At 40.7% G+C, this 26,475-nt stretch overlaps 1 protein-coding gene across 1 annotated transcript; it reads right to left on the reverse strand.

Annotated features, from left to right (window-relative positions):
* Nucleotides 1-62: 62 nt before the first annotated feature.
* LOC142382077 (A disintegrin and metalloproteinase with thrombospondin motifs 12-like) lies at nucleotides 63-21,675 on the reverse strand. The gene is made up of 24 exons (XM_075467544.1): nucleotides 21,290-21,675; nucleotides 20,797-21,161; nucleotides 15,448-15,625; nucleotides 15,089-15,297; nucleotides 14,915-14,998; nucleotides 14,257-14,381; nucleotides 13,982-14,131; nucleotides 13,008-13,151; nucleotides 10,168-10,312; nucleotides 9,982-10,074; nucleotides 9,691-9,836; nucleotides 9,367-9,536; nucleotides 8,802-8,935; nucleotides 8,502-8,622; nucleotides 7,384-7,628; nucleotides 6,979-7,120; nucleotides 6,735-6,861; nucleotides 5,718-5,928; nucleotides 4,473-5,606; nucleotides 3,098-3,250; nucleotides 2,738-2,914; nucleotides 2,187-2,333; nucleotides 1,956-2,109; nucleotides 63-1,627 (listed from the first exon to the last, which is right to left on the reverse strand). The coding sequence occupies exons 1-24, from the start codon at nucleotides 21,399-21,401 to the stop codon at nucleotides 1,518-1,520; spliced, it is 4,776 nt and encodes a 1,591-aa protein (XP_075323659.1). The 5' UTR covers nucleotides 21,402-21,675; the 3' UTR covers nucleotides 63-1,517.
* Between the last annotated feature and the right edge of the window lie 4,800 nt (nucleotides 21,676-26,475).

Raw genomic sequence — 26,475 nt, forward strand, 5'->3', positions numbered from 1 at the left:
TTGGATGGATGACCTGAAATCTCACAGAATAGAGCCACAGAATCAAAACAACAGCTTAAGAATATGAAAAAAAACAACTTTATTTCAATTACAAGAAACATCTTTATCATCATATTTATTGATGAAGACAAGATGGAATATCCTGTGAATAACAATTATCTCACGCCCAAATTTGTATCTCCTTGTTTCCTCAATTTTCCTGCCTGTACATGGAGATCCATCTCAGAAAAACTATTTGCTGAGAAGGATGAATCACTTCCTAAAATGGACCCAGAGGAGAGAAGTGAGGAGAGAGGAGGTTTGTCTGAGGAGCTACAAGCAAAAAATTCACAGGTCTATCCTTTGCGGAAGTGTTTTTTGGCATCTGTGACATGTAATGTGGGCACGACACCTTAACACCTCTTCATAAATTTGGTGGCCCTGCAATAGACTGGCGACCTGTCCAGGGTGTACCCTGCTTCTCACTCAGTGGCAGCTGGGATAGATGAAGGTAGTATGGAAAATGAATGAATGAAATATCTATATTTTTCCACTAACACTATAAATGCTTATCTGACTGGAATAAAGAAATACAAAAAGAAGGCTGAAACAACACGATCATATGTTGCAGCTGCTGATGGCTCTGAAGTAAGGATGTGCCCTTTAGTTAAGTACTGTATCTCTCTACTTGACTCCTCTCTCTTCGTGTTTGTCCCTCGTCTCCCAATCTCGTATCCCTTAGAAGGGCTAAGACCTGTGGAGGGGAGTCAAAAAGAGGAATCAAGGATGTACAAACCAGGAAATAGGATAAGGGAATGGATTGGATGCTTGTACAACATCACACAGACACACTGGCCATCTTTAGAGAGACTTGAGAGGGATGACCTGCAACACCTCTTTTTTGTTGGTAAATCTCACACCACAGTAGGAGCACCACGGCTCGCAAGCAGAACGGTTCAACTTCTACAGTTGATTTAATGTAGTTTTTAGTGTAAGTTTTTTCAAATCTTGTGACTGGTAACGTGACAGCCGAGATGTGAATCATCAGCACCATACTTAAAACAGCACCTTTATTAAGTCATAAATGCACATTTAACCCAGAATATTAATCAAAATATAATATTATTTTCTTTCAGTTGCATAAGTGTAATATTTCATGCTCAAATTAGCTTTTGTCATTTTTAACATTAGTTTCTTATTTTTCTTATTAAGAATTGTATTTAAAAACATTTTGTTCCCCATTTATTAAGAATTTGAGTCCATTTTTTTGTCTCCTTTTGGCTTAAAAAAGTCTCCAGCATTAGTGGCAGGGCTTTGGCTTGTTTTCTTGACGATTTATCTTGTAAAAGTTTTAAATATCAGAAGGCAACAAAGAACTAAAAAAAAAAAACAGGAAAGAAAAAACAATAGTCTCTCAGCCTCAGCCAGTTTTGTTTGTATTCACTCATTTGTGCTTGTTGAAACGGTCATCTCAGTCTGTACATGGCTTTACATCGGCATGGCATGAGGATATACTGAGCCAGGATGTCCAGTCCTGGTTATGGCCCACAGGTGACACAACACTGTCTTTGGACTGACTTGAGAGAGCAGCGACCCAACAGCTTCAGCTTGTCACAAAAGCGAGAGGACATTGTGTTTTTCCTGCAAACTGGACAAGCATAAAAATAAACTTGAAGTCGAATAACATGAAAAAATAACACCTTAGCTGATATTTGCCAGTCATCTCAAAGCTGTAATTTTGAAAGTTGTTCAGTCAAAACAGTGAACTGGAAGTACATCCGTTCACAAGATCCAAATTTCATGTTTTATCATATTTTTGGACAAAAGTTATATTTTGCTTCATTAGGAGCAAATAAACCACACAATTGCTAAAAACCTGTACTCAACTGTGGCTTTCGAGAATTTTACACAGCTAATTTTTTAAGTTTGTTTCGTCCAAGTGAGATAAACCTAAAAACAGACGGTTCCATACGGACCTGAGTTTGTTTTGCATTCCTGCATATTGCACTTCCTGAGAGTTTCTGGTTTGGAAATATTCTCACAGAGGCTGTTTGGCATGACAGCCAAATCCTGCTCACTCTCACAGTTGACTGCACGCTGTTGCAGGCCCCCACCACAGCTCACAGAGCACTGCAAATAAGAGCAATAGTTTAATAAAATTGCAGAAAACAATTAGAGACTCCTTGGATGGGCGATGTGTGACTAACCTCCTCCCAGTCGTCAGTTTTCCAATGAGTACATAGCTGTAAACTGCACAGCTCTGTGCCGTTAGGCCTCAAAGTGGTGCTACAGTGATGAGCCTCAGGGCAGTACACCAGCCGCTCTCTGATGCCTTCTCCACATTTGCCAGAGCACTGAAGGAAACAAAAGGACTTGAAGGGGGTGGCTGCTTTAGCTAAGACTGCAACAAAATTCATTCTTCTACATTTGTACATTCTACACTAAATAATAATGGACACCAATGAGACAGAAGTATTTCAATTTGAGGAGAGGACAGCAGTGGAATATCCTCAGCTCCCCTCATATTTAGTTGAGGCCACATTGTCTGACATTAAAAGATCAGTTCTCCCTAACTGCAAAGCTAACTGATGATAGCTTTGCAGTCTATCAGCATGACTAAGCACAACTTCAGATTAGAAAGAGAATCAACATGATTATCTTCAATGACATTTAAAACCCTTTACAAGCTATGAAATGAATAACAAAATTGTAAAACAAAGTGGGATAATATTGAGATATGAACGTGTGATGCTCCTACCGGTCCCCAGGGTGATACACTCCAGCTCATACAGTGCTTGGGGGGGCAAACCAGTGTGCTGAGAGGCCTGCTAGACACAGCTTGACAGTGAAAGGGTCGGAGGGGACGTTTACTCTGAGAATCAACACACTGGACATCACGATACCTCCTCCTCACTAATGCACAGCTATCTGGACACTGTGGAGAATATTAGATTGCAATAAATGCCTGAGACACAAACGATAAGTGAGAGCTACAACCAAGTTGAGCCCATTTCTTTGTCTTGTAAAATAAGAGACATTGTAAGAGTCATTATAAATAAGTATTTGGTCTAAGTCTAATGATCAGATTTAATGACTGAGAGGAAATATGGTTACTCACCTTGCTCCAGCCGCTAGTTTGCCAGGTGGCGCATGGCTGCAGGTGACATGTTCTTGCAGGCTCAGGTCTCTTCATGCTGGCACAGTCTTCTTCTTTCCCCAAACTGCACATCACTGTTCTCCATACAGCTCCAGTTCCACACGTTGTTGAACACTGGGGAAACATGAGCATTTCCTGATTAAGATTCAGCTTTGGTTTATATGTACTTGGGTGACAAAGTGATTAAAGTGACGCACTGATATAACACAGCAATGTAAAGTTCCAAGAATAAGAACAACAACCGCAATTTCCTCACTGACTTTGTCTTTTACCCTATCATTTTCAGTCTGATAAAAGCAGATCCTATAACCATTAAAACCACATCATCTTTCACTCTGCCAACAGCCACTGTGACTTCAAAGTCTTCTTTAAGGACTCCCAGCACATCCTCATTCTCAACTCATCACACAGTGACACTGAATCTGAGCAAGTGCCTTTCATGTCACTTTTCAGCACATGGGGGTCTGCTGTATCTTAACAGAAATTATTCTGAGGTGGAAAGTTGTGCACCCGTTGTGCTTATACTGCATGATGACAGGAAAACATCATCCTATACTGCTACTGTAACACAGTTGGTAGTCAATAAAAGCCCTTGCTTATGGTTAAGTACTTGGATGAGGTGAGAAAAACAATTAAAAAAAATGATGACATTAAACGTCACAATAAAATACATTTTATTGCAGAAAGCAGTGCCATTTTCTACAGTGACAGGAGGATTTGTTATCAGCTCTGGAAACCCAGTAAATCCAAAAGTGTTGCTTTGAGGGTACACTCTGTGTACAAAACCAAAGCTGTGGGCACTGACCTTATCTCCCCCTCAAAGACCTGGAAAAAGTTATTCACGCTTTTGTCACCTCTTGACTTGACTACTGTAATGCTTTGTACATTGGTCTAGATCAGTGATCTTTGCATGGTTGAAAAATGGTTGAAAAAAAAAAAATCAGCAGCTCGTTTTTGAACTGGTTTAAAAAAGCATGAACACATTGATATCTTGGCATCCCTTCACTGGCTCTCTGTCCATTTCTGGATTGATTTTGGAGTTTCGAATGGATCGGCTCCATTTTATTTAACAGCTCTTATCAACATCCACACCGCTGTATGAGCACTGCAGTGAACCAGCTGGTTTCTCTCAGATCTTCCAAGAACCAGATTAAAACAGAGAGGGGATAGAGCTTTTGCAGTGGCACCTGAAGTCTCTGGAACAGTTTACCTTTTAATAAATGCACAGCTCAGATATAATAGATATATCCTCAACAAGCTATTTAAGGTACTGCTGTTTTTGGCAGTTCCACATTGACTTCCACATTTTTCTGCAAAATAGAATAACTTTACAAACCTCACTCCAGTTTCCTGCAACCCAGAATATATCCATGCTGACCGTCTCTCTGGCTATCAGGTTCCTTTGTTCACCAATGGAGCTGCTTTTGGAACTTCTTGGTTGCTGGTTTTGGCTCTTGGAGCGACTACCATTGGACTTGGAGGAAGGTTTTTTAGCACGAGAGGAGGAATTCTTCTTCTTGGGAGTCATAGCAGGCTTCTTTGCTTTGATAACCGTTACTGTGGGCTGAGGTGATGCTGCAGTGGTGAATTGTTTTCTTGCAGTTGTAGAGGGAGTTTGTTTGGTGTGAGAGCCAAACTTGGAGGACACTGGGTGGTCCCTGTAAATGGGAGTGGTCAGTGGAATGCGATGTGTCCAGTGGTTGTATGGACTGATATGTGAGGTGGTGTGCTGGCTGGTTAAGTAGCGAGTTGTCTTTGCCCATGTCTCAGTACTGGTGAGAGGTGTGGCGTAGATAGTTGTGGTTATGTGCATGGTAAGTGAACTTGTCTGTGGCGTTGTTGTGGTTGTTTTAGGAACTCTTTTAAATGATGACGCTGTAGTAAAAACATCAAGGTCGATAATCTTCTCTTCTGATGTCCTGTCCTCAACAACATAATCATATCCTGGAGTGAACATCATCCCATTTGGAGTACTTCCCTCTTCTTCTTCCTCCCTGTCTTCTATGTTTTCCGTCTTCACATTAGTAGTTTTCAAGTCCTTTTTAGTAGAATTGGATAGAGTGGGGTTAACCTTCCTCCTTTTATCCTTGTTTTTCCTCATCATAACACCAAACTCATATTCATCTTCATCTATGATGTCAAGGACTGCTGTATTAGGGGTTGAAAGGGATGTGGTAGTAGGAATGGAAGAAGTTGTACTTTCTTTGGTGGGTGTTGTAGGTGCAGCTGTAGTGCTCATGGGAGCCAGTGTGGGTGAGCTATGATGCTTAGTCGGGGGTGTCTTAGGTGGGTAAATACGGCGGTATGGAGGGGGCACCCCAGGTTGTCTCCGAAGACTTGAGTTGGGGCAGTTCTGCAGAGCACATAGTGATCTGGACCAAGGTTTGGTTGAGGGGTCACAGGTTTTTTGGGGTGCCAGTGCACATGTGACGCTGCGTGAACGGACGCCTCCTCCACATGTGGCAGAGCACTGCGAGGTCAGAGACACATTCAGTTAAGGCAAGATAGATGCTATAAAAGCCTTGGATCTGTAAATCCCCAAATAACCAGCAGAAAATAAAACTGATATAGAAATGTTTACCTCTTCCCAGTCACCAACAGTCCATTCCTTTCCACATGGCACATCTCTGTTGCATGGCACCACAGGCTTTGGTTTAAGGAGATGCTTGCATTCCACAGGGTGGAGCACCCTTTCCTCTCCTGAAACCGTGCGGACACAGAGAACTGTTCGCTTTCTCACTCCGCCTGATCCACAGGTGGCATTACACTGCTGCCAACCCCCAACCCACCACCTGAGAGCGAGACGGAAGGCAGGAGAGGAAGATGAGGAAACAAACCACTGACAATCAAATGGACCGCATTATAACAATAAATAGGGATTGGTATCATTTGAAATATCTCATAATGTTGCTAACAACTCAACTTAAATTCAGTAAGCTACTGACGCAAAAATCTTTCATTTATGAATACCCGCTTTGAATGTAGGCATATTACAGCAGGACATCCTGGTATCAATAGTAATGTGAAAAATGAAACATCAAACATCAGTATTGTGTTAATAATATCCTAAGTGATTTTGTTTCATTAGACATTGCATTGATGACATTTGCTAGACCTTTTTAGATCTTTTGATTATCAGGTCATTGGTCTCCAGTAGGTCACAAACTGATCCTGTGATCCTGCATGAAGGGTGACGTGTTTTTCCAGTAACCACTTTTTGTATGTCGATGGAAGGGTACACCTTCTAAAGATTTAATGGTGTCAAATTATAAGCAACGGTACAAGAACTTTGTTGGATTAAATAGTATGTAACTGCTGAAATGGTGAGTTGCAGGAACAATGCTTTTAGATAATATATGTCATCAAAGACATAAGATTATAAATCTAACCACTGACATCCGCTTCAATTTGTTAATTTGTGTTAAGGTTCCATTTGAAGCCAAAAATTATAAAAGACTATAACAGCAATTGAATTAGTTTGTTCTCAAAATGTTCTATTATTACAATTTAGTAGAATGTGTTGTAGAGTCATGACAACTACGACTGTGATAGAAAAACTGTTAAAGTATTTCTAAAAAGAACATTCAAGAGTTCACACCTAGCAGGACACTCCATATTCTTGCATTTTCTGTGTCTGTCTGCTAGTCGGTTGTCTGGGTCACAGAGTGACTCATCGACTACGCCCACGTCCACCTCAAAACAGCGCACAGGCTGGTGTTGCTCACCTAAGATCGGATGAAATTCAGAACAAACATCACGATTCAACCAAAATACTAAATCCCCCTAATGCAGTTGTTAACTGAAAAGTAAACTAAATTGTTTAAGTCAAGCACAAGCCAAACCTAGACCACAGGTGGTGCTGCAGTGTGTCCAGGCTCCATGTCTCCAGCTGTAAACAGGTTCAGTGACTTCATTTTCTGACTGTTTCGTCTTCTTGATGGTGTACTCGTACTTTATGCCAGGATTCCTCTCCTGAAAAATTAACTAAAAACCACATGAAACAACTAAATACAAATTAAGTTAGGTTCAGATCAGTCTGATTTTGTACTTACTACTTTTATCCTGTACTTTTGATTAAAAAAAATAGCCCATTTAACAATTTTTTTTCCTTGTGCCAAAAAATGTGTGAATGACTTACCTTATTATTTTTTAACTCATTCAACCCAAAACCAATATAGACTCTAAATGATAGCAGATATTTGTAAGAATAATGTGAAAAGTCGTGTCATGTCATTAGGGCGGTCTACCTGGAGCATGACTGGCTGTTTTGTGGGTCCAGGAGCAGTGAGGTTCTCCATGTTCCCACTGCGCTCATAGTAGAATGTTGTCCCACCTGCCTCGTACTCTCCATTCCACTGGATGATGAAGTTGCCGTTAAGGTAGAACTCGTCTGACCCCACACTTTTCAGAGCCAGGAAGTTACCTGCCTCTTCCACTTCCTTAACCACAATGTCCCGTGCCCCCTCGGGTATCACACCCACATCCACGTACCCTGGGAGAGTCAGGAGGGGAGTCAGAGTCACACCGAGGTAATGGGTGGCCCACCATGGCTGCAGCCGCACTCACATCCAGACTACCAGACAGCTTCTCTCTGATGTTTAATAGAGGGTGGGCTCAGTCTATGGGGGTTGGCATGTGTGTGTGTGACTATACGTGTGCTTGTTCGGCGTGGGGGAGCGTTGCCCTGTCTCTGGTTTTTATTGTGTGGGGATTGGGTGGGTGGGTGGAACCAACGCAGCAATGAGTGGGTCTTTGGAGTTTAATGATGTTTGTGGGAAGGTGTGTGTGTGTGTGTTTCTGTTTGTGGAAGGAGGGGGAATTTGCCCTTGGTCTAAGTCGTTTGAAGTCTTACACATCTGGGTCGGTGATCTGGAAAGATGCAATGCAAGGCAATAGACACGCAGAAAGAGAGAGAAGGGAATGGTGGGAAGGAGGGGTCTTTATTGTTTTAGGGCCTCTTTCCTTATGAATCTATCTTCACGGTATGTTGATCTAGCAGGTGAGTTATTCTCTTCTAAGTGCAGTAAAATCAGCCAAAGACGTGCATCTTTTGAGAAACGAGGGCCTGCAGACACACATGCATGCGCACATTAGCCAAGTACAGCAGGACAAACAGCTGCAGCATGTGGATGAGGTGGCTGCCATGACAACAAAGAAACAATGGCGTAATGCTAATGAACTGTCCTGAAACAACTTTCCGCCTGTAGACATCAATTTGAACGATGTGCTTTTTAACCCTCGTTTGGTGGTAAAATCAAAGCTTTTCATCATTAAGAGTGTGTCTGTTTCGCATTACTACATTTTTGTGAATATATGAATTCTCATTTTTGTGCAATCTAATTTCAATAGTTGGTGTTACACTCACCAAAACCCTCTCCTTCTTCAAACAACTCATAAACTGTCTCACAGCTTGTGCCGTCGCCCAAACAGACTCCACAACGATCCTCCAGTGCGTTTGAGTCAATGCCGTAGTCACAGCCTACCTCCTGCCGACAAAACACACACAAACACATCAAAATACAGCAAATCCCACAGATTACGGCACAATGGGAGTTTCCACAGAGAACCTTCTCCTTGTGTCTTAGAATAATGGAACTGCAGCATGTCAACCTGCTCCACTATAACTCCCCCCAGTCTCTATTAGTCTCTTACCCAGCCACACTACCTTGCATACTCCGTTAACACAGATGTTTCTGGAGTTGTTGTTCATGAAGCACGGCGTTCCATCAGTCACAGTGTCAAACATCTTCTCAGAAAAATACTCACTGACTGGTCGACAGTTGAGTTCACAGGGGTTCGCTAAGGATGATTGTGAGAGGGGAGAAAGAGAAGACTGCAGTTTAATTCTAATGAAATGTTAAGAGACTGTGGGTAAAAGATACTTTTGTCAGACTGAATTGCCTCCAAATGGCGTAATCATACTTTGTTTTCTGCATGTTTTTATACAGCTAACAAGGAAAATCTGATGACACCATCGAAATTATATCTATTTCATATGAGTTGTTGCTGACTATAATAACAGTGATTTGAATACACAAACTGACACAAACACACAACAGCGCTGTTGAGATAGAGTGGGTATGTGTATCACTGTGGGGTTTCAAGTGTAAATGCTGCCCCCTGTTGATTAATATAAACAACTACATAATTTGATTCTCTTCGGAAAGAGCAAAATACTCGAGTAGCTGTCTGTGGTGTCTTATTGTAGATTTGAGGATTTTACCACTTACATGGGTTAGCGACAGGAATCCACTGATAGAGCTCATTGTGGTAAGACACAGTGTCAAACTCGCTGCATAGCATCTCTCTAAAGGTTGGTTTAACACTCTCACAAGGTTTTGTGTTACAGGTCCGATAACGCTTCCTTTCCCCAGTGCAGTACTTTCCCCCAAACTCCGGTCTGTGAAGGACAGCAGGTTTCAAGTCAACCATGTGACTGGTATTGTTTCATGTAATCTTTTCTGTTACAGAAAGCAAATACTGGGACACTGCAAAAAGGGTTGATTACAGAAATTGCTTCATGGCACGAGGCAAGATCTAGAGTCGGCTCTTACTTAGGATTGTCACATTCCCTCTCTGCTGACTGGACTCCAGTTCCACAGGTCCTGGAGCAGTAAGACCAGGTGCTCCACTGTCCCCAACCTCCATTCACTGTCTCAGGGAGTTTACCCACAATTACACATTCTCCAGATATACACCACTAAATAAAAGAGAGAAAAAAGGTGAGATGACTCAATATGACACATTTATTCTTTATCCTTTGTTCCAGACATGCTCATATTCCTAATGATACCATTTCCAGGAAAATGAAACCCTAACAAGACAAAGCAGCTGGCATTGCTTACCTTCTCTGGTCCACAACGAGTGCCATCTATAGGGGAGTCCAGTTTGGAGCGACAGGACCCATTCACTGAACACCAGAGGATCTGGCAAACGTTCTGAGAGGAACATGTAATCCAGAAACAATGCTGAAGGGTTGTTGTTTTACAGCCCTGATGACATTCACTTTTCAGCTAGTGCACAATACTCACATCAACCTCAGGGCAGAAGGTAGCATTTGGACCATACTGGAGTTGACACTGGTGGTGTGTGGTGTAGCGGATGCCCAGACGAGCCAGCGGGGTGGTTAGGTCTCTCTTAGAAGGACGGTCATCTAGACAGAAACCCCAGCCACGACTAAGACAGGTGAAATGACACGTAAAACCGAATGAGTCAAAGGAGATGAAAAAGACAGAGCGCTGCAGGGTGTGGTGACTGACAAACAGCTGACAGTGAAACGAAAGGGGAACCCTAACCCATAAGAAGGCAAAAGTTTTTGATTTTTTTCTTGCTCTGTTTACTATTCTGAGTTAAAGGTGATTCTAGGTCTGTGACATAATCCAGTTACTGGAGCGTGTTCAATAAAGTACCACATCAAAAAGTAGCAAGAAAAGCTACATAAAGGGGTTACTATCAGACATTGCTCCAAATAAAACCAGGTTGTTAATGCACCTCACAAAGAGGGGATATCACCAGTTCTTGGAAATAGGAGCTATAACTATCACCTGTGAATCTTACTGCAGAGTGATGAACAACGTTCAGCTGCTTAGGGATTGTAGCGGAAGACTGCACCTGATGTCACCATAATCCCAACACGGACAGAAAAGCAGCATCAATATGCATTTTCCTACAGTGTCAAACATTTGATGTTAAACTGAATCTGCGGCGCTGCTCAAGTCAACCAACTAACCATAACAACCAGCATCCAAATCCTACCCTAAAGCTAACCACAAATCATAACAAGGCATAATTAGCGGTTAGCTTTAGGGTGATCCCAGACGGCTGATCCACTCTAAGATCTGCAGTATCAAATGTTTAACTATAGTGTGGACACATTTTAAAGTCACTATATGTCACTTAAAAATTGTTATTGCAAAATAAGTCACTTTGAACATGAGTAATTATTTTTTCAACATGCTCTACTTTAAGTATCCTGCTAAGGTTTTTCTCAACAGAAAAGTTTGATTTATTACCCAATATATTTAGTTGCTGAAATAATTTTGTTAAGAATGGTTTTAATTTTTTATTGTTATTTAAAGTAGAGATAAATGCAGATGCTAATATTAAACATTTACAATTTTGATGGACTACTTACTAACACACTGTTGGCACAATATATCTGATATTTATTTATATATATATATATATATATATATATATATTTATCTTTTTAAATATATTTTGATTAGGGCTGGGCGAGTTAAGTCGTTATTATCGCGTTAACGCATTAATCATTTAAAGCCGATTAATATTTTATCGCGCATTAACGCATGTTTAATTTATTTATTTATTTTTTAAATTTTAAATAAAAAATAAAAAATTTTGAGGGGCTTTTGTGCCTTTAATGGATAGGAAAGTTAAGAGAGACAGGAAGCAGGGGGCCGAGAGAGGGGGAACGACATGCAGCACAGGGCTGTCTGATGCGGGACTCGAACCGGGGCCAGCTGCAGCGAGGACTATAGCCTCTTGTACATGGGGTGCCTGCTCAACCCATTACGCCACAAACCACCCCTATTTTATTATTTATTTTATTGTTGTAAAAGTCTGTTGCTGTCTGCAGCGGAATCGGAAAAGAAAGTAATTGGTGGATTCACCAAACATGGAAAAGGGTACGGAACTTTTACTCGGCCATTTTCATTTTAAAGTTCTTCCAGACGGCGGAGTCGACAGAACCAAAGTCATCTGTAAACACTGTCACGTTGAATTGTCTCATCATCGTAGTAGTTCCAGTCTAAAATATCACTTAAAGGCAAAACACACAACTGATAGCAGCAAGTCATTCAAGGAAACAGACAGTGGAGCGAGGCTTCTACATAAAAACTACATAAAAATACTGATGTTAAAAGTGTGTTTGCACAACAAATATTATGGCACTTTCATTCATATGGCAGCACATTTAAAATAAAACTAAATAGTATAAGCTATACACTACTTTTGGAACATTCATTTTTGGATTTTGCGTACAAATGCGATTAATCGTGATTAATCAGGGAAATCATGTGATTAATTAGATTAAAAATTTTAATCGTTGCCCAGCCCTAATTTTGATTTATTCTCCATATATTTAAAAAATGGTGACATCTGTTTAAAAAAAAAAAAAACATAAAGGAAATTGCTGTTGTCATCACCCCTAAAACAATAAATTCCCAATTTTCATTTAATTTTTGATATTTTAACAAAAGCGTTCAAAGGACTGACAAACAAATTTACTTGCCAAAGCACTTAAAAGAAAGATTATTCTAGCTGCAAAAAACACGGATTAAGAAGTCAGGGTTCAGCAAACATCAGCTCTGACCTCTGACTTTGCAGCAGCTGGTGAAGCTGTAGTTGTCAGAGAGGAATTTTTTAATCTATCACAGAGACACTTTTCAACAGAAAATGACGAGAGTCAAAGCAAACACCTGAAGACAGTTGTTTGAGTTGTGATGGCCTCTCAGGTTCCCTTTCACTCTTTCTATCGTTTGCTCCTTTTGCTTGTCTGTCACTGGCTCGATTTTCTGGCTTTAAATAAACTTAGCCTGAGCATATATTTGCACTTCTGCCCTTTGTGTCTCTCTTCAAAAGAGCACATTGATTTCCATGCTTTGTGCGTTTTTGGTCATTTTCAACACCCATCTGAAACCTGCACCAACACATCCACTTTTGTCTGCATACAGGTGTCAATGTTGCTTAGAATTCAGCCTACAATATATTTCCCCAATGATTTCACATTGCTGGAAAGTCACATAATTTACACACAACTCCTGTGTCCCCCGCAAACAAATTGAAAGGATTCATCATTTCATAATTATATTATTATCATTAGATTAGATTATTTCAGATTCAGCCTTACTCCAGGAAGCGTGTGATGTATTCTTTGGAGCAGGAAGACCAAGTGAGCGGTGAGCTGTCATACATCAGTTGTCTGGACATGATGAATGGGTGCCTCCCTTGCAGCTCACAGTCATTCCCTTGGCCATCGTGATGAATTCCAAAACTGCATTCAAGCACAAATTAACATGAATATCTGTGATGTTGTCGCTGTTGCACACATAAGAGTTCCTCAACAATGAATGGCCTTCATCGTCCTGCTGCTGTAGTGGATTCAGTCCTTTCATGTGAGAAATGCTGATTTTGCCTCTGATCTGAACAAGGTTTATGCTTTTAGAAAATTGTTGCATAATGCTGACACATATGACAGTAGTGCCTGCCCTCATGTTTGTCATCTGTGGTTATTAACAATTCCAGAAGCAAGGGCTGAGCCTTAGTCAAAATTGAAAGAGGTCTGCAGTGATATTCTCTAATACTCTAATATTTTCATGTTCTGTCTCAACAATGTGGAAAAGTATCCTAATCAGGGTATCAGAAATATTCCTACATAATCTATATTTTACAGTATACTTACAAAATATGTTCATTCAGCCTTTGTACACATATGTTAACACCAACTGGAACCTGGACCAGTATCCTCTGAGCACCAAGACCGACAATGACCATTCTTCTAGAGCTGACAAAGTGCCTAAAACCTTATTTTGTATGTCCCTTTAATCAATAGCTAAAAACAAACCCAACACCTTTATGCACCAAGTTTTGTTGTTGCTGAATGAGATAACGCCCTTCCCAGAACAAGCCTCTCAGGTGTCCATCATTTTATGGCTGGTTACTAGATACACAGTCATTATTTGCACAACACCATTTCACTAACATCATTTGAGCTAATGCTGTGTAACCTATAGTAACTGATCATTTCTTTGTCAGGTTGCCCATTGTTGTGATATTCCATGATTTAGGATTTCACAACAAGTAAATGGCAATATAGAGACACACCTGTGGCCCATTTCATGAGCGACAGTGAAGGCGACAGGTAGTCCTGAATCCTCATTGATGTTGCAGCTGCGGTGGGGCTGACAAATTCCAGACAGATGAGACAAACCCAGAGTCTCACAGGGCTGATTCATTCCTGCACAGATGTCTTTCCTTCGGGAGGTAAAAGAAACACAAGCAAATTACGTGTATACATGCCATGCTTGCACATTGTTAATTTACATGATCTAATTAACTGAAATTGCCAACGAGCACATGCAGAGCTGTGTGTCACTTACCTGGTAATCAGCACAGCCACATCATGGTGGGCTGGGTGTGTGTCACTTTGGGGGTTTAAGTTTTTCTGCCAAGCACAGAAACTAGCCAAAGTGGTGTCTGCATGGTGAACGATCTTCAACTCTTTCTGCGACAAACAGCAGAATTAGAGATACAGCTAGATACACCGTCTTCTGGAAACTTCCACATTCTGTAGCTACAGAACCATTTACAAATATGTAAGTGACACTGAATGAATTCTGGATCTTTTTCAGTTGTCTCAGAGATTAAAGCGTAACATCCGTCAGAGGATTAGGACTGGATTACAAAATATCGTGTTAACCTTCATTCACTTTTTAGAAAAAGGCAACATTGGAAATTACATATCACCAGCCCTGACAAGTTGTTGACTGTTTGTTCAGGTCAGGATATCACTAACATATTTATCAAGTTTAAAAGAGTGTTTTTTGTGCAAAAGGGTATCTGTAAAGATCTAAATATGAATAAATAAACAAATACATAGTTTACCTCATCCTCACAAATCTGGAGGCTGATCTGGAGTTAACCACATTTGGTTTTCTTTGACATGTATGTGCTTCTATTACTCAACGCTTAATCTAAGAACTGCTGGAGCAAATGTTACAGAAACACTCTTGAGGAACATTTTCAGATTAATGTTACCTCTTCTCCTTGAAGCAGGATGAGGCGCACTAAGATCACATGGATAGCGTTCCCAATACTGGCATCATGAAAGATCCCAGCTACCTGTCAACACAAAAATCCTTCACCTATAATTAAAATAAACAAAGAAAAAACTGCTTTGAGATAGTATGAAGGGGAATTCCGACCCCTCACCATGTTCATGATGGTGAAGATGTAGGACTCCACGTTATTACTGCCATGGTATTCAATGAGTTTGGAGTCAGCTACCACCATGGTCTCCACCCATCGCTCTTTGCTGACTGAGCGCTGCGAACGGGTTTGTGCCTGAGCCTCCCCCCTCTGCTGCTCCCTCTCCCATTCCTCCCTCTCCTTCTCCACCTGGACAGCTTCACTTGGAGCATCTGAAGCGTGAATAATGAGAAATACCACTTGCATTTCACTCAACCTCGCTTGACTCAGGTACAGACAGAGAAAGAAATGATGCTTCATTTGCAATTACACACACACCAGCAGTATTATGCCAACTCAAACACACAAACTGAGAGACACACCTTGAACTCCACAGGGGCTGGAGGTATGCTTGGATTTCAGGCTGCGTTTTTTTCTGTGAATTTCTGTGGACGCTCTCGGATAGATGATGTGTGGCTCTGGAGTTCCTTTAGGATCCTCGGGAGATTTCGGGACAGGCTCAATAAAATAGTGCCCCTCTGGCAGGGAGAAGAAGCCTCTCTAAGGAAAATGATAATATTGACACCGATAAATATGCACTGACAGAGCAAGCTTGGGCTTTGATCATACAATGAAAAGATGCAGGCAGCCAAATATGAAAAGCAGGGCACGTCTAAAATGCTCATTCAATAGGACCGTTGTGTTCAGCTCCAGCTCCAGAATGTAATTAAGAATAAAAGAATGCTTTTATCCAAAAATCCACTAATGCAGCTTTCAGTCTCCTTTTTATTTTCAAACAATATCAGACTGATTAAAAAAAGAAAATCCTAGCAAGCATGTTTCTGAGCCCATCAACAAAAAAAGGTTTTGAGTGTCACTAACTCCCACACTTAAAAGGTGAGGGGGTAGACGACCCTCTTAAAGTCATCTGAGACTACCACTCCAAAGTAATTTCCACCTGGGTGGAAGCTATCATTAGCTAACACATCTGAATATGAGCTTCTCTCCTTCCCTTAGGCACATTCTCCGTCTGAAGAAGCAGCGACACAACAACTCCTTCCTAAGTATGCTATGCATGTTCTTACTGGTGCAGGCTATTCACCAACTGATCACTTAGGTTTGCAGGTGAACACACAGAAAGATGTATGATCTTGCACACAATAACAACAACCTGAAAATACTGTATTTGCACATAAACTGACTTTACTGGAGAAAACATTAATTTTGAAAGATGCAAGGTATGAAGGTGATTCCATGAGTGTGTGCGGGCGTGTGTGTGTGTGTGTGTGTGTGTGTGTGTGTGTGTGAGTGAGTGCAAAAGTGTGTGTGTGTATTTATGGATAGGTTTTGCATCAAGCTCAGCTCAAACATGCCCAGACTGTTCCAGGATGAACCCCTCCTTCTTTCAACTTGAAAACGAAAGAATGAGAGTGGCACGATTCTTCCAAGTGCCACATAAATGGAAAAAGGAAGGTCTGCATCATCACAACTGAGTACTAAAGAAGAATTTTTTTTCCTACAGTAAAACTTTTGTATGACTAAATTGAACTTAGGAACACGATTGTTGCATTTGATTCTTGGATTTCTAGGGTGCACAGTGCTTACAGTTTGGCTGTTCCAGGTGGTTCCAGGGATCAACCTTGCTATTCGGACACGGTTCATCTTTCTGGGTCATCCTGATAAGTTTTACATGTGTTTCTCAGAAAAGGGAAAAATATATCCGCTCAGCACTCTGTAGAGCTCTGAACAGACATCCAAATGCTGCATTCAGGGAGTTCAGAAAGTACAAATCTGGGGTCTTCTGAAAAGACTATATATAAATATATATATATGTATATATATATATATATATATATATATGTATATATGTCACCACCTGTTACAATTTGTCTTAGAAAACGTGTATACACACACTGGAACATGCATTTTGCTGGACACAGCTGGGTTGTTGGAATGTTTTCTCAGCACAAGCCACAAAAAGTAACAATAAGATTATAAAAACCAGGCAAAAGTCCTGTGTATGCGCCTGTGGTTCGGCTATCTTTCTTAACTCAAACATAACTCTGAAAAAGGGGCTCTCCAACACTGACTCAAATAGTGGCCTTCATCCAACGCTCCCAGAACTACGACGGACTCATCTCCAAAGCATGCAGGCTGATATGTCCATGTTCAGCTGGGAAAGTTTCCCAGAGGCCCTGTGCACAGAACACTCAGCTGATTTCAACACTGCTCTATATCTCATCCAAACATTATGTCTGACAGCAACAACACGTTATCTTTTCACCTTTTTCGCACTGTTATGTTACTGCAAGACATAATATTGAACAAAAACACAGTAAACATGTGAGGTTGAAGTTTCAGATAGGTTCCTTGGTATTGCCTGTTATAAACCTTCCCGTCATCTGCAGTATCTACCGCTGAGTGTTGAACTTCAAGTGCGTCCACGTAGACAAATGCAGACGGTGGATCAGCCAGAAGAAATGCTACAGAGAGGCCTTTTCAAAACTCAAACTTCAGCTCTGCATGACGTGTATGATGTGCATACCAACCGCAGTCCTACTGAGCAACACAGCATGAAAGGCTCTGCGTGTAGATTGTGGTTATGGTGTTACTTGTGATCCTTAAATTACCATGCACATATCCTCTGTGATGTCTCTGCTCAGCAAACAAAGAGCTTAAGACTTTGTTTGCTATTTCTCCCAAAAAAAGGAGAATCACCTCTGACACACCTGGTCTCTGCTCTAAATCCTGAATGCTCTGTCAACTCCGGCAGCCTGAAACAGGAGTTCACTTTCACCACCTCTTCTCCCTCTTACACCTCTTTCCCTTCGCTTCCTCCTCACCATTAATCCCCCTCTTCTGACCTAGAGGAAGCATGTTGTTTGGGTGCGAGGTGCCAGAGCCAAGGGAGGTCACCATAACACCGGTCTGTGTTCTAAATACACCAGCCATGTGGAACTGCTTTACTTATATTTCCTGCTTCTGTGGCTTTTGGTGTGCTGGCCAACTGGGCTTGAAATAAAGTGTCTGCTGTTACATAGCCTGTGGCCTCAGCAGTGATTATTGGGACACAAGGAGAGGTGGGGGCTAAACGGTGCTCATTACAGCAATAATGATTAATTACAATAATTTGTAGACCAATTTTAATTGATTAGAAGTTGGTCAGACCTTTTTTTTCTTTGCAATTATTCAGGTTAAAGTACAATTATATATGAGAGCTTATTTCTTCCACAGAGGTCAAAAACATTATTGTCATTTTTCATCTATGGAGTCCTGAGAAACAATTAAGAGGAAAATACCTTTATAATAGCTCTGAACTTGCATGTTCTTGCTTTGAGTTGTGCCTTAGGGATTCCAAAAGATTCCACGAAGAAAATTTTCAGTTTGCTTGAATTAACGTTTGGTCTTTTATGGATAACTAGATGTATAAATAGATTTAAAAACTGCTCTGATCCTCATGGTTTCAGTTGGGCAGAAAAGAGTAAAATGATGGATAATGTGCATGAAGTAAAGACACAATGTATAGTAGCTAATATAGAAAAGCTCACAGCAGGAAAGCTCTGTTTGTTTGGCATCTGGGCCATCATTTCTGATGCAGCATGTTAAAATGATAGGCTTGGCAGTTTTAATGTAGCGGCAGGAACTATGTTGTGGCTTTACAGTAATTAGGAAGCATGATGCCACTCTGTGTCTGGTGGGGTTGCAACATTTAGACCATTTTCACACATGCACTACTACCCAGAGGACCTGTATGTGATATTGTTCAGACTTTACTCAGCCAGCTTCCTAGTTCAAATACAGATACTGTAGATGATATGTGTATTTCTAACTCAAAATTGATTGTGCCTGTTTTTTTTGTGTAGCGTAAACTCAATTTATTTTGATGTTTTGTTTTTTTTTCATTGCTGGGCTGCACACCAGTGCGGCAGTTAGCGGTGTGGCAGTTAGCACTGTCGCCTCGCAGCAGGAAGGTTCCTGGTTCGAGCCTCAGTTGGGGTCTTTCTGTTTGACATAAACATATTCTGTCTGTGCGTGTGGGTACTGCAGCTTCCTCCAACAGTCCGATAACACAAATGTTAGGTTAATAAGTTATTCTGAATTGACCGTAGAGGTGCAAGTAAGACAACACTTAGGAGCACAAAAAATTCACTGCAGTCGTTGTGGACTCATAATTTTTGGCAACTTGACAAAAAAGGCTTTTAGAACTATTGGAATTTACACTTTGATTACTGATTACAATTTATGCCAGTAAGTTAGGAACCACTGTTGGAATCTTCATGTGTAAATGCTTTACATTTGCATCATTGTTCCATTTTCTGTATGCTTCAAGTTCATAACTTTTCATCATCGATAACTTTTACTTTGTGCAACATACACAAACACTTGTCAGGATTTATATTGAAAGCAGATCTCCTCTCTCTGTCTCCTGAGGGTGAATGTCCTTTCTGCAGCTGGCAAGGTATCATTCCCACATCTGTCTTGCTGTTTAGCATACTGTATGTGTTCTTAGCTGCTATAAACCTTTTTCCACAGAACAAAGCAATGCAATACATCATATCAGCTCCCCTTGTAGGTTGGGAATGAAGTGACAAACTGATTATCGAACAAATACTCACACTCATACAAATACTAATATTATAAGTTTAAATAAGTGGAATTTAGTGTTATGCAATACATTTTTCCTTTGAGGATTACTTGAGAGCGTGTAAAGTGGGTCAGATATAAATTACGCTGGGCTGCCTGTCATTTCACTCTCGTTATGAGTCACATGTGCAAGAGCGTTCACAAAATTCGTCGGGAAGAGGCTGTGCAACCCACGCAAACATAGCAGTGAGGCAGAAGGCAAGGCCCTGCCGGAGAGAAATGCCTGCTGTGACACAATCAAACACAAACACTGAAACATTCTTCATGATTAAAAGTGACACATCCCATCATTTCAGGGGCAGGAAGTTCCTCCTCCTCTATATCTCTTTCCTAAGTGGATGTTTCAAAATAGTGGCGTAAATTGTGGTATTGTTAAAACAAATCAAATGTCTTGCTCCTCCATAACTTTGTTGTCCAGCTGACTTTTCTCCTTTGTAGTTGAACTCCACATTTGATTAGAAACACGGCAGCGTGAGTAAAACGGCACAACTTCAGTGAACAAAAAGTATGGGCCCCTTTCCATCTGTCTAATCTTATTTTTCCACAAAATAAGCCAAAAGCCATTACTGAGACTCCCTGTCAGCACAGAACAAAGACACATTGCAGGTTCAGTCAGAGTTTGCAAAGACTTCTTGCAAGTAAAGACAGTAGTGATAAAAAATAAATGAATGAGTGATGCCGAAAGTAAAGAGGAAGTCCTCTGAAAGACAAAGGAGACAGAAAGGGTCTCATGGTTGACAGAGAGGCAGCAGCAGTCAGCGGGTCTACAGCACAGTCCTTCTGCAAATAGTGTCAGGAAGTCTTTGAAGAGCAGACTAACAGACAGGGCACTGTCAGATGGAGAGGTTTGCTTACTTCATAAGCCACGTACCAGCTTCCCCTGTGCGTTGCCCCCTCTGTAGAGTATTTAAAAATCTTCCTGCCAAAAGCCACAAGATCTTTCGAAGAGTTAAAACTTCAGAGCAAATTGAGCTAAGTAAAGGGCACAATAGTTCTGTGAGGGTTCAATCTGAGAAATGGGACTGCCAAGAGAGATTAAAACGGACCACTTCTCCCTGTTATGTGCGTAAAACAAAGAATCATCTTACCATTCCATTGCAGGTGCTGATGGCAGCCGTTCCTCTCTCAGCAAAGGCTTCCACAGTTCCAATGAGGTGGCAGGAATTCCCCTCGGAGAGGCGATGCTCAGTCCTGTTGGCACTGCCATTCCTCCTCTCAAGGATGTAGTCATTTGAAACCAGGTGACTGTTTGCAGTCAAATTGAACGTTAAAGTTCGACCCTTGTATTTGACCTTGTAGTAAACCTGTGCCTCTGGAGACAGAGACTGCAGGTCACGCCTGGCTCTCCCACCCTTAAAGTGGTGGGACACTCGGTGGGAGATAAACTCTCCGTCAGCGCTGGTTTTCACTGGTTGGACAATGGAAAGATCTGACCCCAGCTGGGACAAGTGACCTGCAGAACAGAGTTTAATTAAAAAACCAATAGGCTTCCATCTTAGTGTTCATCGATATGCAGTAAACCATACAAACTTTTTTTTTCCCATGCACTCAGTTAACTCGGTTTCCATGCACCACACTGACCTTGTTCTGCAAAGAGGGAGAGGAGTCTACCAGAGAGCTCTTCGTGGCCGGCCGCCAAAATGAAAACAAAGTGCAGAAGGAAAAGGACCGAACACTCCTCCGAACATCGCATAATTCAAAGAACCGAATTCAAAGCCCTGCAGAAGAGTCCTCGACATTGGAGATCCCGCGACGTAAGTGAGGACCTCTTCGATTGGGCGCTGCACCGAGTCATGACATGAACAAGCTTACAGGGGAAACATGCGCCGAGAAAGCTTGGCAGCCTGGTCATGGTTTTAAGAGAGAGAAAGCTCCGTCTCTGCGGAGGACGGAGGGGAGGAGTGTCCTCTGGACCAGTGTCTACTTTCCTTGCAGGCGCGTGGGGGAGCGGAGCAGGAACGCTGCTGCTGCTGCTGCAGAGGGAGAAGAGAAGAGAAGAGAAGCCTGCTATGAATGGACCAGTCTGCCCTGTCCTGTGTTCAGACTTGTCCGCTGAATCAGTGGCGCATCATTAATGCGAGTTAACGCTCGAACAAATGAAGTGGACCAGTGAGAATGCAAGTTTATGAGAGAATAGAGAAGTTGTTAAAAAGCAGTGTTTACACCCCCTACAAAAGGGGTTAATTTAGTAACATTTTACAATAAGATACAGAGCATTTTTTTTGCTTTACATCCGCCAAACAAAGGCTGAAGTAACTGCTAATAACAGCTTGGTACTAAAAAAATACAATTGTTTTTGGGGCCTTAGTGTCAGGAGGACACTGTTTAGCTATGCAGGTGGCATTTACTTAGCTTACAGCACTGCCATGGGAAACAGTAGTTATGTTTGACCAGGATCTGTCCCTTAACCTACATATAAAACAGGTTTGTAGGACCCCCCCTCTTTCACCTTAGTAATATCATTTTTGATAACTCATGTTTTTAATAGTATTTTTTCATGTCCATTCCAATGGACGCCACGACAAAATGGGCGTAAAATGTCATAAAAACATAAGGAAAATAATGCTGAGTTTTTCCACAGAATAACCAATCAGGTATGACCTAAACATGTGGAACTGGATGTTTGCATGGTTTTGATTCTGTGTACAGCTTTTAACATGCACATGAACTTGAAGGTGTATCACAGAGTGGGTAGGGAACAGCAGTGAGGTCATCACCAGGAAAACCCGGAGCCTGCAAGAAGATACAGAAATGATGCAATCTGACACATGCACATGATCACAATAGATGTGTGACTGCAGATAAGATTACCTGAAAAATCTGTTTTTCCCATAGTAAACTGTATGAAAATGAAAAGCTTACAGGTATTTTTTTATATATATATACTGACACTAAACATGTGAGTGTTAGCTGAACCCGCCCAATTCAGACATTGAAAACATCCTATAAATTAATGATATGATATATATTCAAAATAACTACAAATATTATCACTTGTAACTGTTACAATTATACTGAGAGCAAATTTGTTTGGCCAGCATGAACATAAATTGATATTTTTGATTGAAAATGGGCACCTGCTCCTCCCTCTCTGCAGTCGCTCAGCCATGCTTGTCTTGTCTGATGTCTGTCACTCTCTCAGAGCTTGCTCAAAGTTATGAAATGATTGTGATTGGATAATCAGGATCCAGTCAGTAACATGCACTGCTGGCATCATTCAATTAGAAAGTATTTATTGGTTTAGAGACAGAAATATGTCATGTCCATTCCAATGGATGCAGGGTCTGAAGGGGAACACCCTGTTTCAGAGTAGTTCAGAAAAACTAGTGCATGCATTTGTCACTCCAAGATTTGACTACTGTGATTCTAAACTAGCAGGAGAAATCATATTTCTCCAATTTTGGAATTTTTCTCCTCACTGGCTTTCTGTTAAATCCCATGTAGAAATGAATATTATTCTCCTCACATGTAAGGCTCCATCATATCTTAAAGAACTCATAGTTTTTATATCCCATCAGAGCAATCTGCTCTCAGACTGCAGGTTTTATTTGTGGTTCCTTGAGTTTCTAAAATGGGATGGAGAGCCTTCGGTTATCAGGCCCCACTCTTGTGGAACCAGATACCAGTATGAGTTCATGAAACAGACACCCTCTCTACCTTTAAGATTAGGCTTGATTTTTTTCCCTTTTGATAAACCATAGGCATGTCTCAGCTCAGGTTACCCTGAAACATATGCTGCTTTTGGCCTCTGCAGCTGGAGGACCTTTCATGATGCACCTTCCCTCATTGTGCTCTCTTTACTCTCTATGTATGTATGTTTTTATTTGTGTCATTAATTTGTGCTTTTCTCTCTGAGCAGGTACCCCTGGCCTGGTCCTTTGGTGCTTGTTGACCCCTTACTCTTGTTCTTTCAAACCCCAATATTTTACCATTTATTTTAGCTGGTACACATTCTCTTCTTCACACTTGTTTATGGTCACATCATTAATGTTTAAAGAAGTGACCAGAATGTGATTATCAATATAAATATGGTCTTTCTATGATGCATATAATACTTGTTGGGAGTCATGTGGTCTTATTGTTATGGAAATGATTGTAAAGTAGCAAGAAACTATTGACTAACTAATCAGATTAATCTTCATTTTACTTGAAAGTACATGGAAACAGTAAGTTAAAGTAATACAGAACCACAGATAATCTATGATGCACCACTTTACCTTAAAGTCCAGGAGCAGATGGTTGTCCCTGGGGAAAGAAGAGCAAGTAAAGTGCACTGTCACAAATGTCAGTTTCTGATAAGTTTCTAATTTTTCTTTAAATTTAATTAACCGACCATTGTTAGTTTTTTTTTTTTTTCTAGCTGATAATCAAGTACTGGTTAGTTATCAGTTAGTTATACATTACATAATTTGTTCCCTGTTGACTAAGCTACATTTTGTGTAGCATAGTGTAAAGTGTTTAAAAAAAACATCAAACGAAATTTGTCCAGGAGTCCTTGCTGAAATCCTTTAGTTTATAAGTGTACAAAACAACTTAATGATAAATGTATGTTGTTGAAAAGAAATTCAAATGGATGCCAAGGCCTGTACATCAGGCCAGTACATAAGAATGAATTGGAAGTTATGAAACTGGGAATAAGTTTAGACACAACCTGGTTGTTGCTACAGTGAACATTTAAATTATTTAAACTGACTTGATTTCCCAAAAGTCATAGGGACATAATACTAATATTTAAGGAGTGTTACATTTTTTTTGGCCCATCCTTTAGTGTCAAGATGATTACCATGTAAAAAAAGCCTTAGAAGCAAAGTGATGTGCATTCTGTCTGCTCCCTTCTGGCAAAGCTGTTGTAGACAGCTAAGAGCTTCTTGTTTGGGGGAGATTTGCCCAGTCTTGTTGCAGAGGGATTCTGTTTCTCTGAGATCAGGCTTTTTTTTTAAAGGTTTTCCCACACAATGATATTCAGATAGGTGAATAAGTGAATTTTGAGGCGTTTTTAGAATAATGATCTTGTTTGCTTCCAGAATTCGCAGACACTTAATCAACCAATTCTTCTAAATTGCAGAAATAACAATAAAAGTAGCTAATAGTACACTAACCATTCTTGAAACATTTATCGTTAGCCTCATGCATCTTGGAGATCTTTGCAAACCACTGCATCTACATACATTATATCATGCCCCACAGTATGATTTGAATGTCTCGGGTTTTTTTTGCTGCACATAAGACAGGAAATATTCAGGAAAATATAAGGCCCTTTTGAAAATGACCTCACAAACAGCTTATAGGACACAGTTCCACATAGAGTAAGAGCGTTTATCTTTGAGCTGATATCATTTGACCCCAGCCTCAGCCACCCATTGAAAATAAACAAACAATAACAACAGTAATGGACCATACTGGGGAGTTCCTTGATATGAGCCAGTAAAACAAACATACTGCATAAGCAGAAAGCTCTCTGTGTTGAAAGTGAAGTGATAAAAGGCAGCTATTTTTGAATGAACAAGCGCCCTTTTTTGTGTAACTAACACACCCTCAACATTAAAGGACAAATTGTGCGTTGTTGGTCAGTGTTTTATTACACGTGTGGAAACTCTACCTCGTTTTTAACTACAAGGCAATGTGCCACATTTATCACGGAAAAAGATGTGACACATGCCATCGCTTAAAGCACAGTGATCATGGATGGATTTTAGAGATTTATTGTTTCATCATAAAACTACCCAGCGTCCATTTGAAAAATTCATCCAGTCTGTGGCTCTTTGGATCAGGTTCAATCCCAGAATGAATCGCCCTCTTATCATTCCCAGAGACATTACCCTAACTGACCCCCTCAAGTCCCCAGTTACACGAGTGTTCAACAGACTGTGAAATGTCTAAACCTGGAGAATAATCAAGACCTTTTGTTAGTTTTAGGTGGGAGAGAAAGGCATTAACATGGGGAGACTGTTGCCACATTCCTCATCAAGGCTTGCCTGTATTGTAGTGAATAATCTGTCTGAGGCGCTTTATTCTATTTGGCTCCCTCTGCTTTGCAGTAGTTTAAGGTCAACATTGCAAGTAATTATTTGATCTAGAAATACAACTGAATAAAGTTTATGCCTGCTTGCATATTATATGTTTGCTTCAGGCAATCTACTTTATGTTTTTTCTAATAGAAAATAATCTTTTCAAAAAAGCTTGATTTGAGGGCATTTTGCTTTAAGCAGTCTAAAGTGAGTGGACACAAAGATCATTCATAATCAAATATGATTTTATCTTATATTTCTGAGGTAAAGAAAACATTTTTCTATTCATATTTATGTTTGCTTCTTGGGACAGCTGTTTCCAGCTTTGTTTTTGATCATTACATGCTGTTGAAAAGTTGCTCTTTATTGTTGTTTTCTTTCAGTTTTGCAGCCAACTCAAACTCCCATGCTTCCTGTCGATGCAGTGTGGCTTTCCACTCAAAAAAGCATGCTGAACTCATCCAAAAATAACACACGCATCCGAAAGGTGAAGCCGTAATGGAAATTTGATCCGTCCTAGTCTTTGACTGTATCTGCAGGTTCAACTAGTTTTGCGTACTTGCACTGTGCTTAATTGTGTGCCAAAAAGGCTACCACTGTCTCTAAGATTCTATAACCTAATCCGATGAACGTCGTGGAGATTTCCCCCTAGTTTAATTGTTTTATTCACGTCTTTACGGTCACATCTATCCCTGGTCCCACGTGTCTGCACTCTCCTGTCTGACCACACAAGGGCGCTGTTGACCCCAACTCCGTGAA

Source organism: Odontesthes bonariensis, chromosome 6, assembly GCF_027942865.1.
Source record: "Odontesthes bonariensis isolate fOdoBon6 chromosome 6, fOdoBon6.hap1, whole genome shotgun sequence".
NCBI classification, from domain to species: domain Eukaryota; kingdom Metazoa; phylum Chordata; class Actinopteri; order Atheriniformes; family Atherinopsidae; genus Odontesthes; species Odontesthes bonariensis.